The sequence below is a fragment of the Miniopterus natalensis genome, chromosome 4 (assembly GCF_054644295.1).
Source record: "Miniopterus natalensis isolate mMinNat1 chromosome 4, mMinNat1.hap1, whole genome shotgun sequence".
NCBI classification, from domain to species: domain Eukaryota; kingdom Metazoa; phylum Chordata; class Mammalia; order Chiroptera; family Miniopteridae; genus Miniopterus; species Miniopterus natalensis.
The window spans coordinates 72,095,801-72,115,102 of NC_142084.1; the positions used below are offsets into that span (position 1 = coordinate 72,095,801).

At 58.9% G+C, this 19,302-nt stretch overlaps 2 protein-coding genes across 3 annotated transcripts; one reads left to right on the forward strand and one right to left on the reverse strand.

Moving 5' to 3' along the window:
- Positions 1–97: 97 nt before the first annotated feature.
- REX1BD (required for excision 1-B domain containing) lies at positions 98–3,962 on the forward strand. Its single transcript, XM_087816182.1, is given in 7 exon segments — positions 98–127; positions 1,196–1,345; positions 1,439–1,521; positions 1,770–1,813; positions 1,868–2,061; positions 3,186–3,265; positions 3,890–3,962. Coding segments are annotated over 7 exon segments (654 nt in total).
- On the reverse strand, positions 3,409–14,444 carry CRLF1 (cytokine receptor like factor 1). 2 transcript variants are annotated; one of them, XM_087816828.1, is made up of 9 exons: positions 14,302–14,444; positions 9,561–9,842; positions 9,108–9,237; positions 8,774–8,943; positions 7,649–7,806; positions 7,403–7,571; positions 5,369–5,556; positions 5,233–5,275; positions 3,409–4,741 (listed from the first exon to the last, which is right to left on the reverse strand). In XM_087816828.1, exons 1-9 carry the CDS (start codon positions 14,411–14,413, stop codon positions 4,728–4,730), a joined length of 1,266 nt encoding a protein of 421 aa, XP_087672954.1. In that variant the 5' UTR covers positions 14,414–14,444; the 3' UTR covers positions 3,409–4,727. The 2 variants fall into 2 exon arrangements, with proteins under 2 accessions (XP_087672954.1, XP_087672953.1); XM_087816827.1 differs by having other exon boundaries at positions 5,233–5,280.
- Between the last annotated feature and the right edge of the window lie 4,858 nt (positions 14,445–19,302).

The window sequence follows — 19,302 nt, forward strand, 5'->3', positions numbered from 1 at the left end:
CCTGACCCTCTGCCATGTAGACTAGGACGCCTGCCGATCTTGGTTTTGTCATCTGTAACAAGGGAATGAAGACCTTAGGCCAGTGACTGGTGGAACGATGGTTCATCTGGGCCCTGGGCATGTCCAGGTATGGTTGGATGAGGAGGAAGTTAGGAACACCCCACCTAGTGTAAAACACCAGTTTTGAATCTTAGAAGCAATGAGTCCCACCTGAGACCAGTGGTTTTTGGAAGGGTAGGCCTTTGTGGGTTTTTTTTAATATATCTTCATTGGTTTCAGGGCGGGGGGGGGGGGAGAGAGAAACATCAATGATGAGAGAATCATCTTATCTGCTGCCTCCTGCACGCCCCCTACTGGGGATTGAACCTGAAACTAGGGCATGTGCCCTGACGGAATGGAACCTTGATCTGGATCATAGGTTAGTGCTTAACCACGGAGTCACGCTGGCCAGGCCTTTGTGGGTTTTTTTAAGACTTTGTATGATGCTTCTGCAAATCCCGTGAGGGCTGTGCACTGGATGCCCTGAAAAGGCCATGCTTCCTCGGACAATTGGGGCTTGGTGTAGGTGACAACCCAGGCTTGGAAACTGTGTTAAGAATAGCTGGGACCAGCAGTGCCAGCTAAAAGCTGGAATCTCGGTTACTCCGTCTCTCGTCAGTTGAGTTTCATCCCTGGCCTCTTCCCTAGGCCAGGCCACTACCAACTTAATAATCTCCAATTACCCCCTGGAGAAGGAAGCTTCTCAGCTCAAAACTGGTGATTCTCCAGCAGAAAGCTTGGAGGCCACCTCTGCACTTAATATGAGGTCCCATTGGCCTCAGCCTGCCCCCAGGTTCCTCCCTTCAGATCATTTATAAGGTCTTTACACAGCCTGGAGCAACTTGAGCTCTGTAATGTCAAACTACGTTGAAATCCCACTCGGTCTTCTGGCACTATATAATGAATTTGTTTTCCTTGTGTGAGGAGGACATTATGTGGATGAAAGTCGGTGTTGGCATAAGCATATAGAAACAAACCCAGAGAGCCTCGCTATGCTCAGAGCCGTACATTCAAGGACAAATGAAAGCAGGCAGGTGCTGGGAGAGAACCAGCAGAAGTAGAGTCGGGGGTAGGTGTTGCGCCTAAGCAGTCAGCCTTCCGAGTCTCCAGGTTTGGCCAGCACAGGCTGGGGCCTGGAATACCTCCGGGCCTACAGGGGGCGCTTACCGCAGCAGAGCAAACTCCCGAGTGTGGCTGGGACTGCGCAGTCATAACCTGTGAGGCCGTGGCTGAGCTTGCTGTCCCCACTGTGCCTGAAGCTGCGTCTGCCAGAGGAGACCCAGAGCTCGAACAAATATGGCCTTGTGTGAGCCTGGGCCCAAGCATGAACGGAAGCGGGGAGGGCGTTATCGGCTCGGGAGCGCCAGCTTCATGCCCAGCCATGCCCCCTGCTCCGTAGAAAGATGCCCCGATCCAGGTGCTGGTGCAGCGCATCCACCAGTTGCAGGCTGAGCGCCCGTAGGCCTTCCACCGCCTGGGGAAGTAAGTGCCGGTGCAGGGGCGAATATGGGTGGCAGGGTTGAGTCCCCAGGCTGCTTCGGAGGTGGGCGTTCCCGGGGGCGGAGCTGGGTCACCCTTGCAGCTGCATTGGCCGAGGCAGAGACGACCCAGGGTGCGTCCCCACTTCCCAATGTCCCACTCTTGGGGGTGTATCTCCTTCCCCCAAATGCAGCGATGGGCCTGTCTTGTGTTCCTCTGCAGGAATCAGTGTCCTCCACACTCGGGTCCAGGGACACTTTATGGGGGGGGCGGGGCTTTCAGGTGGTCTATGCAGGTAAAGGGCCTAAGAGCCTGGGGGCGTAGCCTCAGTACCCGCCCTGCTGCTGAGGTCACCACCTGTACCTGCGTAGGCGCCCGCGATACGGCTTCCCGTGCTACCAGATCACAGTGCACGAGGTGACCCAGGCCTTCGCCTGGGAGGTGCTGGTGGTGGAGGCCGAGCTGGCAGGCCCCAGAGCGCAGCCGCTGCTCGCTCGCCACGTGCACAGCCTACAGTAGCTGGAGCAGACAAGCCTGGCCGCGGTGAGGCCCTGCCCCCTATTCCAAACCTAGTCTCTCCTAATCTCGGTGGCCTGCTAGGTCCACTCTGTGCCACGTGAGTGAAAGGCCAGAAGATTCCAGTCCCCCAAAACTCCACTCCCGGAGCTCTAGACCCCACCGCTTCCTACCCCACCTCAATCTTCCACAAAGGCTCCATTTGAGATTATCCAGCCTCCTTGTTTCCACCTGTCCGCTGGGTTTCATTCCAGGCTTTTAGTCCCAGAACCTGTCCGTCCATCCCAGTCCCTGCCCCCAGGATAACGCCGTCCTGAATGACCCGCCCCTGCCCCCACAATGCTCTTCCCTTCTGGTTCTTCCTAATGCTTCTGGTCCAGTCCTCAAGTCTCTGCATAGGGGGCAACGTGGGTTTTCAGGCCCTCCCCCTCCCAGTAACCCTAGACCCTAGCCTAGGTTCTGGACCTACTCCTTTCCCAGGGTTCCAAGGCCCAGTGTACTAGGCAGTACAGCCAATCCTGGCTGAGATACACTATTCCCTGGCTAAATCCACATGAAGCCACACCCATATCACATTCTACACTGGGATTGCCAGGCCACCCACACCTCCGAGATCCCAATCCCAGTCTTGGTTTCTGGCCTACTTCTACCCTGGGATTATAGGGCCCTGTCTTGCCCCCAAGACCATGAGGCCCCACCTACTGTGCCCCTGTAACCAATATCTGGCTGATTGCTAGTCACACACCAACATGCAGCCTACTCAGCGCTCTAAAAATCCAGGCTAACCCGGCAGGGCAGGGCTCAGAGGTTGAACATCGACCTAGGGTAGGATCCAGGAGATTAAGGTACGGTCAGGGCACATGCCCTGGTTGCGGGCTGATCCCCAGTCGGGGGCGTGCAGGAGGCAGCCAATCAATGACTCTCTCATCACTGATGTTTCTTTCTCTCCCTCTCCCTTCCTCTCTCTGAAATCAATAAAGATATATTAAAAAAAAAAAAAATCCCAGGCTCTTCCCTCACTAAGCACCTCCCTGGCCACTCCCAGCCATGGCCCCACCCCTTTGCTCCCTTTTTGGTTGTGTGGGAGGGCAGGGGGTGGCCTCTGCCTGCAGTGATATCCTCCCTGCTGCCCCCTCTCGCCCCTGCACCAGGTGACCCAGCTGCAACTGATGGGGGCACCAGAGCTCACAGGGCAGGAAGACACTCTGCAGTTGCACCAGCTGAAGATGAAGTGAGTGTCTCTTCCCAGTGGGCTGGCCATGCTAGATTTGCACATGGGCCAGGCATGCACTCCCAGTCAAGTATGCCCTAGGGCTGGCACTGTCAGACCCTCTGGACCTGCACACAACCCTGAGGGTGTGCACACTGGAGTCCACACCTGGTGGCTTCCAGAAACACAGCACATTCCCCCAGTGCACACACCCTCCATTTCCACACCAGATGTGCTATTCATTTCTGGGACAGCTGCACATCTCAGACACACCAATGCCATTTACATGGTTGAACTTGGAGCTTGGACACGGTCACCCAGGCCCCATCGAGCACACGCCTGCACATTCCTGCCCTCGCCCCCCCACGCACAAACACATGCACACCCCCTCGACATCTGCCAGTTACATTGTACAGCCTCCTAATGGCATACACCCACTCAAGATGGCCTTTTCTCTCTGCCCACTGTGACCTACAAGACCACCCCTGCTCCCAGGCACCCAAATGATCCTGGGCTGCTAATGCTGCCTGGAAGCTTGGTGGTGGGCAGGGGGCCCCGGGCTTGCCACAGCCCCCTCAGAGCTGCACAGTGGAGGCTAATTTGCCCCATCTGGGTTTTATTTATAGTTCCCATCCACTCTTATAGGGTAATTAAAACCATGGAAGCTATCAACAAGGTTCTCCAGGACCTCAGATTTGATGCAGAATCTGCTGAGTGATGGTGACTCCCCAGGGACCCTCTGAGGGAAATGGGAAAAGGGTTGGGTAGTGCCTAGCTCTGACTGCTAGCTGGATGGGGTGGAGCCCGACCGGGCTGTTAACCCTCTGTGAGGGGGCCACACCTCCCACAATAAAGAGCCCTTCATCTGCAGCTGCTCTACTCTCTCTGTCTCCTGGGTGCTGGGGTTTGTATACCTGTTGAGGGGGCCCCATAGAGGCAGGGATGGAGGGTGAAAGACTCCCTCCCCCAAGAGTGATTAAACTGTTGTTTTGAATCACACTCTCTAAGGAGTTTAGAACCAGATAGTTGCAATCCTGGGGAGAACGAGTCTGAAATTCTGGAAGGGGAGGATTTCAATCCCAAAGGGTCATTAGAAGTCCTCATGCCTCCCCTACAGTCCCCACCCCAGGCCTCTGCAGCCCCAAACTCACCTTCACAATCAGGGAACTAAAATAGCTCCTTTATTTAAAAAGATTCTTTGGAGGGGTCCTGGGTGAGGGAGGTAATGAATCCTCTTCACCCTCAGCCCTGGCAGGGGTTCTGGGCAGCTTAGCCAACCCTCACACACACACACCCCACTGGGTGCACCCAAGCGTGGCCTTGCATGGAGGCCAGAGATGTGGTCCTTGGAGCTCAGAGTGCCCATTCCAGCTCCTGCCAAGGGTGCTTGGGCACCGTGAGGTGAGGGTACAAAGGTGGCCCCAGTTTGGTTGCAGCCCTGGGTCTCCATGAAGCAGGGAGGGCGGCCCCCAGCCCCTAGAGCTTATCTGGCAGGACCTGCAGGCAGAGGTGAAGCCAGGCTAAGTAGGGAGCCTAGGAGGGGCCAGCACTGCACAGCAATTTAGGAACTCCCCTTTTACACCCCCTCCCATTCAGGTCCTGGCCCCACCACTTTCAGCTGGGTTACCTTGGGCAGGGTACTGCCTCTTCCTGGGCCTTGGTTCCCCATCTAAGAAGTAATATCTATCCATCCCATGGGGTGCTCTTTCGGTAAATCTCTTGGCAAAGGCCCAACATGCAGTAGGCGCTCAAACATGCTAACTTGGACCAGTATGTCCATTCATTCCTCAGGATGACGTTACACTTTGGACATTTTCAAGGAGTTAGGTGCTCTTACTAGGTTAAAAGCCACGGGGCCAGGCACACAGTTGGTGCTAAGTAAATGCTGATAAATAAAACTGAAGGATGAGAGTGGGGGGGCCCACAGCGTATTGGCCACCGGGAAGGCCTAATTCTCCCTATCTCCCACCCACCTGGGCCCCCCTTACCTCTCGCCGCGCTGCGTCTGCCCGAGGGCAGGATCCCCTCGTCCTGTGCTTGGAAGGAAGGAGGTGGTGTCCGGGGCTGTGCACCCACCTCCCTGCAACACCCCTCATCCCTCGCCCACAGGTCCCTCCTTCCTACCTGGTTGCGGGTCTTGTGCGACTTTTGCATCCAGGCTCGCCACTGGTCATAGAGGCGGAAGCTGAGGTTCGAGCAGTACGCGTGCTTCTTGAGCCAGCCGAGGAACTGCTTGAGCTCGCGCCGCACCGGCCCCGAGCTCGGCTCTCCGCCCCGCGGCTCGCAAGCCCCGCCGCCCGGGCCCGGACGCTCTGATGGAGGCGAAGCGGCAGCATTAGCGCGCGCCCGACAGAGGGCGCGCGCGGGCAATGGAGGGAGGGTCCCTGCGTGGCTGACCGCGTTCCCCTCGGGCACCTCCCCCCATTTCCCCGAGACCGCGTCCCCTCCACCGCCCAGCCAAGCAGCCCAGCTGCGCCCCCGAGGAGGTGGGGGGTAGGGGAAGGAAGGGGCTCCTCCTCCACATCTCCTCCAGGAACCTGATTCCTGTGGCCTGATCCAGGTGTGAGTGGAAAGGGTTGGAGGAGAAGGTGAGAAGCCAGGCCGTAGACTCAGAGACAGAGCAGGGGGCAGAGAAAGGGAGAGAGATACAGAAGCAGAGACTGAGAGATGGGGACAAGGAAACACAGGAGATGCAGGGACGGCCAAAGCTATGGGGTCAGCCATGGAGATTCAGAGAGAGGAGGAGGGGTGGAGAAAGTGGGGGAACAGAGAGCATAGGGGTGTAGGGACACAAACCAAGAAAGGCAGAAAGACAGAAAGGGAGAGGAAGAGAGTGACAGAATCGAAAGGAGACAGCCCCTGGGAGCATGAGCCAATGGGACCGGGAGCTGGTGGGAGGGCCAGGTGGGAGGCCCGCCTGCGGCCCAGCTGCTGGACTCAGTCAGCCCTGAACAGGCCGGCGGATAAGGACATCGGCCTCACGTCATAAATAACACAGGGGACCCGCTGACAGGCCCTGGCACAGCCCAGGCCCCTGCTGGCCTCCCCCAGCCTCCCCAGCCTCCTTTGCAGACGCAGCCGCCTGCTGGCTCCCGTGCAAGAATCGCAGGTGCTGGGCACGAGCAGGGGCCAAGGCTCAGCCCCTCCCGGTCATGCTAGCTCCCGCCCACCCCAGAACCTGGAGGGCCCCACAGAGGGGGCTGGGGAGCTGGCTGGAGCTAGGCTCTACCCCTCCCTGGTTCTGAGACCCTCTCTGGGCCTTTGTTTCCCCATCATCACAGGAGTGAGCCTGGTCCTGGACTTCAGCAAATTGAATTCAGATCCCCGTGTGACCTTGGGGTCTGGCTAAATCTTCTGAGGCCAAAGTCTCCTCATCTGAGAAAAGAGGCCTACCTTGGGGTGAAACCATGGGATGAGCAGGGGAAGGGAGCCTTAGGTGGTGCTCACTATGAGGGTACTTTGCATGGGTTATCGCATCTCACCTGCACAATAGTCTGAGACAGGAGTCATTATCATCCCCACTTTCCAGATGGGTAAGCTGAAGCCAGACATTTCAAGTAACAGATTTCATATCATTTCACAAAGGAGACAAAGGATGTCCATGGACTCAGAGGAACCCCAGATGGGAAGGGGAGCCAGACCCAGGCCCCTAATCATCCCCAGCCCCCTACCTGGGTCAGAAGGGGAAGCTGAGGCCCATCAGAGGGAGAGTTAGCAGCCCAACAGCCTTTGAAGCAGGGGTCTCAAACTCACTTGCCCTTAGGGGCTGGGGAGGGGTACAGGTGGGTGAAACGGGCCAGTTGGGGATGAGGCGGCTAGAGAGAGAGGACCTGGCATGAAGGGGCAGCCTTTGCTGATAGAGACTTCAGAGCAACACTGGCTGTGTCCTGTCACATTTTCTAGACAATTTTTCTAGGGAACCTAGGATATTTGTGTTAAAACTTCCTATTTGTAAATGTCTTCAAGTAGATTAAATTTTTGTTTGTTTGTTTTCAAATGATAGGTCAAAGAAAATAGATCCAGGGGCCAAATTAGGCCCTGGGGCCACCAGTTTGAGACCTCTGCTCTCCTGAAAAAACAAAAGAAGAAAACAGAAGCCCAAGCCCAGGCTGGTTTAGGGCTGGTCCCATAACCACCCAGCCATGTTGGGGTGCTCACCACTGCGGGGGGTGGAGGCAGCCGTAGGGTGGCTCCACTCACTCCAGATCCCTGCCTTTTTGGAGCCGTAGATGCCAAAGGGGTTGCAACGCACTTGAACGAAGTAGACGGTGCCTGGCTTCAGGCCGGCCAGGCGGCAGGAGGTCTGGTTGCTCACGTCGTCCACTACCTAGGCGGCAAGGGGAGGGTCAGGGACCACGGCGGGGACCCGGCGGGGCCTGGGCGGGGCGGGGGCGGGGCGGACACCTTCCAATCCACACTGTCCTCCACGCGGTAGCGGATCTGGTACTTGGCTTGGAAGAGGAAGTCCTTGAGGGCGGGCGGGGAAACCCAGCGCACGCTCAGCTGGTCCTCCAGGCCCCCGACTCGGCTCACGTGCACATCGGGCGGGGGATCGGTGGTCACTGCCAGGCGGGGTGGGACAGGGCTTAGTCATGGGCTCCTGGGACCTGGCTGGCCCCTGTCTGGACTCAAATCCCAAAGCAAGTGGCTTAGGTGGCACCTGCTTCCGTGTCCCCCCCTTACCCCTCGCGTCCCCTCCACCCCACCCCCTCGAGCATGGGTGGATTATATTAGACAATATTCAGGAAACACTCAGCGCCTAGAAGCACTCAATTAATGTTAGCTGTTATCACCATTATTATCTGTGACAGGAGAAACATAATCCTATCTTCAGGGAATTCTGTAAAAACAGACACTGCCTGGCTGATGATGATATTATTATTATTCCCAGGAGGCCAGGGGGCCATCAACCACCCACCTCCAGCTCCTTCCCACCTTACAAAGGTCCTCAGTATGACAGCCTTGCTGGGTGCAGAGGGACAACTGAAGCTGAGAACATGCCCACCACACCTTCAAGACTTAAGGAAGCAAAGAGGGAAGCAGGCTGGGGTGGGGGTGGCTCCAAGCCAGGATGGATCTGAGATCCTTCTGGGAGCCCTGTGGGAAGCAGGGAGAGCTGGCTCTCCCCTTGAGGCCTTGGTGAGGGGCTGAATGGGTTAAGACACAGGCCTGCTCAGGGCTGAGAAACACCCTAATTAGATTAGGCCCAATTCTGCTACAGATCATCCATTTCCTGCCTCCTGCCTGCCCCCCCCCCCAGCTCCAGGCTATGGCTTCCTGGGGTGCCTCAGACCTGGACAACCCCCTCCCAGCTGGGGGGTGAAGGCCCTCTGGCACACCTGGGCTTTGAGGAGGAGGAGGGGGAGGAGGAAGCCAGGCCAGGTGTTCTCTGCAGAGTGGAACTATCCTGGCTGATTCAGGGGGCTGGGGACTGATGGGTACGCCCTACCCCAACCAGCAGGGTTGGGCCAGAGATGCAGCCATGGCTGGGCTTGGGTGGGGGCAGGAACCCCCCGGGAGATGCCTCACCCACATCCAGGATGTCCAGTGTGAGCACATCTGAGCGGGCCGAGCCCAGCCTGTTGGTGGCTTCCACCCAGATCTCGTAGGGAGTAAAGAGGGCCAGGTCCTTGGGGATGTGGCAGGAGTGGGGTCCCACCGTGTGGTACTCCTCACATGTGTTGTCCTGCCCATACCACCTGCAGGGGCAGGGGGTGAGGACACATAAGGGTCCCTTAGGGGCCTCATACCTCGCTATGGCAGTCCCAGAGTATAGACAGGACACTTGGCTCAGAGGGCAGACAGGCTTGGCAAAGGCCTCACAGCCAGGCTGGGACACATGTCACCAAGGGTCATCACCAACCTCAGCTTGTACTTCAGGGAGTAGTTCGTGTGGAGGAAGGTCTCCCCATGGGCCCCCGGTGTCCAGCGGCATGTGAGGTCCTTCATGTTCTTGGACCAGCAACTGATGTTGAAGGGTTTCTCCGGGGGCACTGGGGAGGGGGTGCAGGGGCTGAGGGTCTGGACCAGCTGTGGACAGGTGGAGGAGCTGCTGGTCGCCAGGCAGCCCCACCTCAGAGTGAAAGGAGGGTGGACAGGGTGGGTGTTGGCATGACTCCTGCATGAGCTCTCTTGGGGACAGTGGTGGGGGTGTCTCCAGGCTCACGTTCCCACCCAGAGGCCCATACCTTTCAACTTGTGCAAGTGCTCATGCCCACCATCCAGCCCTGGGCCAGAGGGCCCATGATTCATGCCCCTCTCCAGTGAGAGATGCTGCTCCCCAAAGCTACCCCTGAGCATCCTGGGAGCCACTTACAGCCAACATAGAGGCAGGAGCCCGCTAGGATGCTGCCATCTCGAGCATGGCACACAAGGTTGTCCCCCGACTGCTGCCTGGATCCGTTGAGGTTGGCCAGGGCGAGGGCCAGGGTGGAGGCGTTGAGCATGCGGGAGAGCTCAGGGGGCAGGCGGCGCCCGTTGAGGGTCCAGTAGAGGCCCTCTGCAGTGGGGCCCTGCGAGTCCCCGTGCACTGAGCACGTGGCCTGCAGGGAGGAGCCGATGAGGAGTGTGGGGTCCTGAGGACTGATCACAGCTGTGTCTGGGGTCAGAGAAGAGGGCCTGTCAGGCCTGGAGTAGAACTGCCCTGAATCCCCACCATGCTAGGACCTCCAGGACTCCTGGCAATCCTGCAAAGGAGCTCTTTACTATTATACCCATTTTATAGATAAGGAAACTGAGGTTCAGCTAGTTCATCCAAGCCACTTCATCAATGACCTACTCAAGGTTTGAGTGGTTACAAACCTCAGGCAGAAATGCCCACTCACATTCAAGTCACTTTTGCTTTGCATATAGTTCTGAAAAGCCCTACACTCTGACTTTTTTTTTCTTTTCATTTTATTTTTGGCAGTTAGAAATAAAAGACTGTGAGTTCTTTCATATCCCCAGGGCCTCACAGACAGTAGGTGTCTCTGTGGGGGGATACCCTATAAAAATCCTGCTCTTTTATGGGTTAAAAAAACCAAGGCTCTGAGGGATCAAGTCTCCTGCCTAAGGTCACTCACTGAGGGAAGGGCACACTATTCAAACCCAGATTTGTCCATCTCCAAAGCCCTGCTCTGTGCTGGAATGGAAGGTGGCTGGGGCAAGCTCTGGGCCCCAACCACTGTTCAAAGGGACTGGACTCAGTCCCTTGACTCAGTCTGTCCTTTGACTCATTTTTCCTAATCTGCAAAATGGGAACAAGAAAGTTCCTGGTTCCCAGGGCCATTATGGTGATCAGATTCTAGGAAGTGACTTCCTAAACTGGGTTCTGTGAGCTGGGTGCTGAGCACTAGGCCTCAAGGATGAAGTGATTTATGCCTCCCCTCCTGCTGGCAATTGGGGCCAGCCCTCTTCTGGGATTAGAAAATAAGAGGAGATTTTTTTACCCACAGGGAAACCAAGGGCTAGAGAAGGGGGTGGGTACTTACAGTTCAAGCCCCTGAAACCCCTCCCTGAGTCTCAGTCTCCCCATCTGGGAAGTGGGCATCAAGGTATCTAACACATGCTGTTGTTTGAAAGGAGTGAAAATATTATCATCAGGACAACTCTCTGGGACCTTTAAGCCAGGCTGACCTAGGTTCGAATGCCCCCAGCTCACTGTGGAAGTTCCATCCAGGCACTTTACTTCTCTGAGTCTGGGAAGGAGGCTCTCTCTCCACCAAGGGCAGTTGTGAGGACTCATTCACTCACTTGTTCAATCCTTTCACTGATCACCAACAGTGTGCCAAGAGATGGGGGCACCATGGTGACCAAGATACCCGAGATTTCTGCCCCTGTGGGCCCTGAACCCAAGAAAGCAGCAGGAAAAAGAACAAATGTCTAAGAGAATAAAGAGGGAGACAGTAAAGCACAAGTCATTAGTGGCATCTCAATGGCCCAGGAGGCCTGTCTAGGGAGGTGGCATTTGAGTTGAGACCTGAATAAAGTGAAAGTAGCCATGAAAATATGTAGGAGACAGTATCCAGGCAGTGGGAGCAGCAAGTACAAAAGTCCTGGGGCAAAAATAGTAGGAAATGAGGTCTGAGAGGTCATCAGGGGCCTGACTGGCAGGGAGTATTCCAGAGTTCTGAACAGGGGAGGGATTTACATTTTTAAAGGATCCCCAGGCAACTGTAAGAAGGGACTGCAGGAGGGTAGAGGGAAGGGCAGCCCAGCTTCCTTGAGATGGCAGCCAAGGACAGGATGATCCTGCCCCCCTGCGATGTCCCCTCCACAAAAGCCAGTGGCTGCCTTGTGCTGGCCTTCACTGCCCCAGATGGTTGAGGTGGGGTGGACACAGTTCCAGGGGCCAGCTCTGACAATTTTCTGGGGCAAACTTGGCTTGAGGGCCATGTCTTGCTGGAACCTAGAATCACAGTTGCGTTTGAGGCTTGGCCCAGGGCTCTCCGGAGGTCTCAGCATCCGTGCGAAGGAGCCGGCTGAGCGGGCCAGAGCTGAGGAGGCGGGGGTTGGGGGGGTGCAGGGGGCCGCCCCGGAGGTCCCAGGCAGCCAGCCGCTAGCTAATTCTGAATTCCTCCAGCAAGAACTCAGGCGTGCCAGCATCTCTGCCCCGGCCCACCCACCACTTCCTGCCTGCCCCCACCCCCAGCAGGGTGGGAGGCAGGGGCAGGCCAGGCCTGCCTGGACCCCAGGCCGACTCCCAGTTCTCAGGGGATGGGTGAAATCCCTCCTGCTCCCCCCCCATATTCATAGCCTGGTTAGGAAAGGGCTTTCTGGGGGGTCCTGGCTGGGGGGCACTGCCCCTCTGCCACACCCGCCTGGCCTGGACTAGCCTTGCTCCATGCCAGCAGCTGCAGCTGCCCTCCAAGGGCGGGGGGGGGGGTACGGGGCGAGAGGGCAAGGCCAGGCGGGCCTGAACAGGCCAGTCCCCCCACCCCAAGCTCCAGCAGGAAAGGTCAGAGGGAGGCTGTCTCCTCCTGGGATGTGGGTGCCAATCTCAGCTGGAGCACCTGAGCAATTGGCTTTCCCTCGCCTGTTCTCAGTCTACTCTCTCATAAAATGGGAGGAAAGTATACTCTTTCTACCTGCTGGGGAAATTAATGAGATGAGATCACGAGGTCCAGAGTGCCTAGGAACTATGAGGATTAAAGCCCCTCCCAGCTCTGGGGTCCAGGCTGGCTCCACACTCCCTAAATAATGGGTCAAGGCACTTAGGGCCAGGATGCACACATTCCAAGGGAAACAGCCCACTGAGGTTGGGGGGCCCTTGGACTGATTTGGGGGCCTCCTAGAAGGCTCCCCAAAGCAGATCCCTGGGCTAGTCTTTTGGACAGCCCTCCCACCCTACATCCCTGCCTCCATGCCGTTCTCACAATGCTGAGGCCTTTAAAAGTTTTTTCCTTCCCCACTTCCCAATCTGGAGCCATTGCCGTTATTAAAAAGGAACACCATGTGTTTTAAAAGGGAAAAGTGTGAGATTCTCTGCAAGCAATACAGGAGGGTGACCTCCATCCCAGGATCCCTACAGGGGTCCCCATTTCCCATCCCACTGGTACCTGCAGACACTTTACAACCCACCCGCCTGCTGGTCAGGTGCTAAGACACACCGTAAGTAGAAACATATTGCCGAGGTGTGAGAATCTTTTATTTAATTTCTTCCCCCTTAAAGGAAAAAACACACACAGAACAACAATCCCACCACTACCACCACCTTCCCTGCTGCTCTACAGGCTGGGAAACAAAGCCTGCCACGAACACTGGCACTCACAGGTCTTCAGGGACCTGGGGAGGGCCTTGCGCAGCCCCTCACCTGCACAGGCACTCTGGGATGCTGGGTTTTTGGCAAGTGCCCCTAAGGGCGTGCGGGAACCCTGCCCTTTCTGGAGGAGCATCCGCGATGAGCCTGCAGATAGCTCTGCAGTGTGGGGCGACCCAGGCAGCAGTGTGTGTCCACCTGGGGCAACCTGTGTGTCTGGATGGGTGTGTGGAGTGACTATGAGTGTCTAGGACAGCTGTGCCTGTGTGTATGCTCCTGTGTTATATCCCCTGAGGAATGAGTGGATGACCACGAAAGTGTGTGTGCCAGGGATGGAATGTGTGTGCGCCCTGATGGTGTGCGAATGTGCATCTGGGATGCAGTGTGTGCGTCTGAGGGCGAGGGTGATGGGCCACAAGCCAGTGTGTCTTTGTGTGTCTCTGGGTGTGTCCTAGAGTGGGTCTGGATATAGAGACTGTGTCCTGGAGGGGTTGTGCTTGGGGTGGAGAACAGAGAGTGTGGGAGGCCAGGAGCTCCCGACGGGGCGAGGGTCTTGGCCTGCCCGGCTGTGGGTTTCCGGGGCCCCCCAACTCAAGGTTGGGCCCGCGGTGCCTGGACTCACTGGCTCCCGATTCCTCTCCCTCTCACCCACTGGCTCACAAAGATTTCTCTCGCTGGAGGTTCCCAGCCCGGCGCAGCCCGACCGGGAACGGTTCCGAGCGACCCCAGTGGCTGAAACTCCGAGGACCCCCGCGCGCAGTGTCCCGCCGGGGGAGGGCGGCGGCGCCGGCCCGCGGAGAGGCGCGTCCCCGGGGACCCCGGGCCGCGCGCCAGGCGGCCAGAGCCGCCCCCCTCCCGCCCCGCCTTCCTCCCGGGGCTCATCCCTCCACGGGGCGGGGGGTGCTCGGGGCCGGCACCCAGCGCGCCTTCCGCGTGCGCCCCCGCCCAGGATCGGTGCCCCTCGGTCTCCATGGCTCGGAGTCAGGGACGCTGTTGCGTGCGCCCGCCGAGTCTCCGCACGCAGAGGGTCCCAGTACGCGGGCCCCCCAAACTCCGGGGACCCGGCCGGGCGTCCTCGGCCCGGCGGCCCAGGTAAGGCCTCGGGTGCGGAAGCCGGACCCTCAGGCCAGTGGACTGCTGCGCTGTGCGCCCCGCAGGTGAGGGCGCCCCGAGGGCCGTGCCGGGGGCGCCTTCCTTTGTTCCCCGGCCGTCCAGGTGGCGCCTGCGCTCCCTTCCCGCCCCCCCCCCCCCCGCGGCTGCCCCCAGGGCGCACGCTCTCTGCCCAGGCGGGAAGGGGGGGAGCAGGGCGCCGGGTACTCACGGGCTCCTGATCCGTCTCGCGGCGCCCCGAGGACGCAGAGAAGCAGTAGGGGCAACAGCGGCGGTGGCCGCCGCGCGGATTGGGCGGCGGGGCCCAGGCGGCCGGCGGGCATGGGGCCGACGCTGCAGGGGGCGCGCGGCGGGCAGCGGCGGCGCGGGGCGCGGGAGGGCGCGGACTGGGCAGCCCGCACGTCGCTGGGCGCTGGCGCGGAGGCCAGAGCAAGTCTGAGCAGCCGAATTGACAAGGCGCTAATACGCCTCTGGCCCCGCCCGGCCCCGCCCCCGGCCCGGGGTTGGGGGGGGCGGCGGGCCCCGCACCGGCTTCTCCGCCGCCCGCCTGCCCGCGGGCACCGCGCGCCCCACCCGTCCGGCCTCCGCCCCGCCGCACACCGCGCGCTCTCTGTCCCGCGGCCCAGAATCCCCTCACCCAACCCCTACTGGTCTGGGACCTTCCATTCGAATTCGGCCAGTTCCAGGCTCCCCACCCCCAATGTGGGACCGGGCGCCCCCAACTCCGTTTCCATATTCCCGCCTACTTCCCTGCACCCTGCTCTCGGCCCTGTGCCCCGCCCCTTCAATGTCCCCCGTGGCCCTTAGCCCTGGCGCGCTCCTCCCCCCGCAGTCGTCTGTTTCAGCCAGCACCCCAGCTCTGGTCCCGCCACCCCACTGAGTGGTCCCTGAGCCCCGCCTGCTTCCATCTCCAGCCCTTTTTCCTCCCAGGTGCCTGAAAGTTGCTCCCTCTTCGCCCCACACCATCAGCGTGGCGGTCCCATCAGTCTCGGCCCAGCGGCCCCCCTCTCACTGCATCCTGCCTCTCTTCGTCCTCGCGGGCAACCTCCGGCCCAGGGTTTGCTGGAGGGAAGCTGGAAGCACGGAGTCCCTGGCACTCACTCTGGCTCAGTAGTTCCCCCTCGCTCGGGATGGGGCTGAGTTTCCTCGGAGCGCTTGGGGGGCCTCAGGAGGGAGCTCCCGCGTGGGCAGATGGGGGAAAAGGGCCCCCGTGGGAGCGGGGACGGGGCCCTGTGCGGGTACCGCCAGCCTGCAGGAGCGATGCCCAGGAGGAGAGCGGTAAGGAGCCCCCCCAGACTCATTGACACCCCCCACGGAAAAATCCGCTCAGCGGCCCGCGGGTGGGGTGCGCCACGCAGTGAGTAATCGCTCCGGCGGCCGCCGCCCGCCGACTCCAGGTAACGCCGGCCGCCGGGAGCGATGCTAGTTTGTCTTACTTTTTTTACGGAGGAATCCTTCTCTGTGTTGTTATTTTTGGCCATTGCTTGGGTTTCGGGACCCCCTTCCAGCCCAGACGCCTCATCCCCCTCCTCTCGGTCCCTAGTCCATCAGTGCGCCTAGGATAAAAGGGTTTCTGAACTCCAAGGCCACAGTGAAACTGAGCCTGAAATGAGAGTTCCCGCCCGGCCCAGGGTTTGGGTAGAAGCCCCGCCCCTAGCCGCGAGTTCTGAGAGGGGGTCTCTAACTCTCCCTTCACCTGGTTCCCTTAGAGGCCTGGACCCTTCGCGCCTGTACCTAACCAGCCAAGGGGGTAAAAGGGTCTAAGGGGGTTTAGGAACCTCGACCTTGTTTGCTCAGGGCTGCCCTCCACCCCTGCTGCTTGGGTCTCCAGACTCAGGTCCTCGGGGCTCGATGCAACCCCCCCAAACCTGGACTTTGGATGGGTTTGGGTGGCAGTAAAGCCTTTTACTGGAACCAGCCAGGCCTCTGCCTCAGTTTCTCCCTCCGCACAGAGGGTAACTCCTAGCCAGCCTAAGGGTTTCTGTCCGAAGATGCAGTGCAACAGAGAGCCCCACAATCTAAGTGATCTAAGTGCTTAGCATAGCACTGAACACTAGGGACATGTGCTTTTGGAGCAGAGGTGGCCCCCAGGCCTCAGTTTGTCACCTCTGAAAAGTGGGGCCATAATCCCACCTGCCAGGTGGGTGGTCCAGAGGGTTAAGTGGAGGTGGCAGTTCTTGGATGGGCTTGTGTTCAGCATATGTGCCACCCCTACCCCCACTTCAACGTTTGACTCTCTTTTTGGAATACTTCTAGAGGAAAATCTTGATATTTCCCCCCAATCTCTGCTCCTCCCCAAGTCATCCCTGGGGCTTAGGAAAAGGCTCCCCCATCCACCCAGGTGCTCGGGCCAGAGACCTGGAGGCGTGCGTGACAGCTCTCTCCTTTGTGCATCCCCCACGTCCCATCCATCAGCAAGTCCTGTTGGCTCTGATTCCAAAATACATCCCCATCCTGAAGTTCTGACCCCCTTTCCCCCACCTCATTCAAGTCCAGGCCCCATCATCTCCCTCTGGGGTGTCGCCCAGCCTCCTTCTGTGCTTTCCCCTTAACCTTCCTGTCCCCATCTGCACAGTAGGCAGAGGAGGGAACTTTTAAAAGAAGTGAAGAAGGTCTTCTCTACCCTGCCACACTCCTCCCCTCCCCTCCCCTCCCCTCCCCTCCCCTCCCCTCCCCTCCCCTCCCCTCCCCTCCCCTCCCCTCCCCTCCCCTCCCCTCCCCTCCCCTCCCCTCCCCTCCCCTCCCCTCCCCTCCCCTCCCCTCCTCTTCTCCACCCTCTTCTTCCCCTTCCTCTCCACTCACTACTCCAGCCACTGCAGCCGTTTCCCCAAACACATCAGGCAGGGTATTTGTATGTTTGCTGTTCCCTCTGCAGGAGTGCAGTTCCCCCCAATTTTCCCCCAGTTAGTGCTCTCTCTTCCATCAGGTCACAGGTCAAGCATCGCCTTCACAGGACCTCCCACACTTCCCAACACTCTTTATTCCATTCCTTTTTGTAAAAAATGGTCATTGTAACACATCTCTTCAAATATCGCTTTTCTCTGGTGACTTATTTTTTTTAGACTGTGAGCACCCTGAGAGCCATTAGGACCCCCATGTTGGGTCCAGGACAGGAGAAGAGCTCAGCGAACATTTGCAAAATAAAAAGAGAATTCTCAGTCCCTCCAGGCAGCAAGAAAACTCAGTCCCAGTGAATCATGTTGCTTAGGGTCCCAGTCGGGCCTATGCCCCTAACATGCCCTGTGACCCAAGCCAGTAGCCACCCTTCTCCGGCCCTTACCTATAGAAGGATATGGATCCTTTGGATTTCCCAATCCTGTCCAGCTCTGTCCAGGAGTGTGCCCTCTGACCCCTGGGTGACCTTGACTCCATACCTTTGACTTTAAGGAAAGATTTGACCTCTGGGTGCACCCTTGCTTACCCTTGGTGCCCCTGTGGCTTAACCCCTTCTTCTCCAGTTGCACCACCTCTTTGCACAGGAAGAGGAACCAGCATTGATGGAACTTCTAGCAAATATTGACCCAAGTCCTTGAAGGTGGCTGGGAATGTACTGAGGGGCAGATGGAGGGAGGGCCCCACATAGGCAGGGGAGGGGCTCCTCCTCCTTAGTCTTTCAGCCTCTGCACTGAATTAGGTTGGGGGAGACCTCCCTGCGTCATTCCAGGGCATTGAGGCGCCACTGGAAGGAAGCCATGGTTATAGCACCTTTAGGGTCCCATAGGGACCCAGAGCCAGTGGGAATGAGGAGGGCACAGAGCTGCCTCTCCCATGAGACACTGTCTCCACCCCCCCACCCCCAACCCTGCTTAGGGCTCAGCAAAAGATTAGCTGTCTTGTGGTTCAGGCCAGTGTTCCCAGGAAGTGGTGACAGTGAGGTTCTGGACCTGGGCTGGGGGCCTGGGGGCAGCAGAATCAGGTTCAGGACCTGTGTGCATAAGACCAGGGGACTTTAGCATTTCTACCCAGGAGGCTGAGCCTGGGGAGCTGGGATGCCTGGGTTACAGGCATTGGAGGTGGGAGTCCCAGAGCTGCCTAGGTCCAGGTCAGGGCCATTGCACTGAGCCTGGGTTCCTTACCCCTCCTGCACCCCGTAGAACCTCAGCTGTCTGGGATCCAGTAGGTGCTGGCAGTTGGGAGACATTGTGCCCCTTTCCCCTGCCTCCCCACTGTCAGCAATCGCTGGCGCCAAAAGGCCGTGCCTTCTACCCAGCCTGTACCCTACTTGGGGGTGGGGGTCAGCGGGGTCGTGGGGAGGGCGGCAAGGGACAAAGGGCGCTTGTCTGGTGCCCGCTCTGACTTCGGGCGCTGCTTCCCGGACGCCAGGCCGCTGCTGATTCACACCCAGGCTGGCCGCAGCGCCCCCCGCCTGCCGCCCCCACCGGGCCGCCCCAGGGGGTAGGAAGTGGGCGGGGGGCGCGGGGCGGCGCCGAGTCAACTTTCCCTCTTAAGCCCCGAAGGAATGTCGGCGGATTTCCTGAAATCCGACCCTGGCCGCCCGCCGGCCCTCCCGCCCCTCACCTGGACCCGCTCCCTCGGGAACTGCAGGAGGGGCGAGGGGGCTCACCTGGGGGGGCCGAGGCCGAGTCCTTCTTCCGCTCCGGCTCCCAGCGGCCTTTAGTTGCGTAAAGGGGGTTGGGTGGGCGGCAATCAAACCTTTTCACTCCTACTATCCGGAGACCTAGGCCAGGGGTCCAACCCCTCCTGCCTCAGTTTCCCCCTCTGCAGAAGGCCTCGGTGTGTACTTCCCTTTGCGCTCTAAGCTACGCCTCTCATCCTCGACGCGCGCGCACCCGCAGTCTTGCCTGTCTTTTTTCTTCTCTTGCTTGTCACCCTGAGCCTCAGTTTACTCATCTGCAAATCGGGAATTACTACTAGCACGTCCTAGGGTTGTTACAAGAAAATGCCCGGGAAGTGTTTTGTTTGAGATAAATGCAGGGCGGTAATTGTGGAAGGCTTAAGCGCGTGTGGCTCTGGAACTGACATGTGTGGGCTTGAATCCTAACTCTGCCGAGGGGTCCTGGGGCCTAGGTTTCCCACCAGCGAAATTGGGGATGTTTCCTCTAGGCGCCGGACTGGCGCACTGTGGGTTAGACTCGGGGTTTCCCCACACTTTAGCAAACAGCGGCTGAAGGCTCTAGCCGCAGGGTCGCCGCGGCATAGCCCCCGAGGGGAGGGGGAGGGGGAGGGGCGCGCCGGGATCCAGATGTTCGGG

Coding starts and splice junctions, on each gene's coding strand:
- CRLF1 (XM_087816827.1), bottom strand. CDS start 14,413: ATGCCCGCCGGCCGCCTGGGCCCCGCCGCCCAATCCGCGCGGCGGCCA. Junction 9,843..14,301: donor GCGAGACGGATCAGGAGCCC/GTGAGTACCCGG, acceptor CTCTGACCCCAG/ACACAGCTGTGATCAGTCCT. Junction 5,557..7,402: donor TGCCTCCACCCCCCGCAGTG/GTGAGCACCCCA, acceptor CGCCTCCATCAG/AGCGTCCGGGCCCGGGCGGC.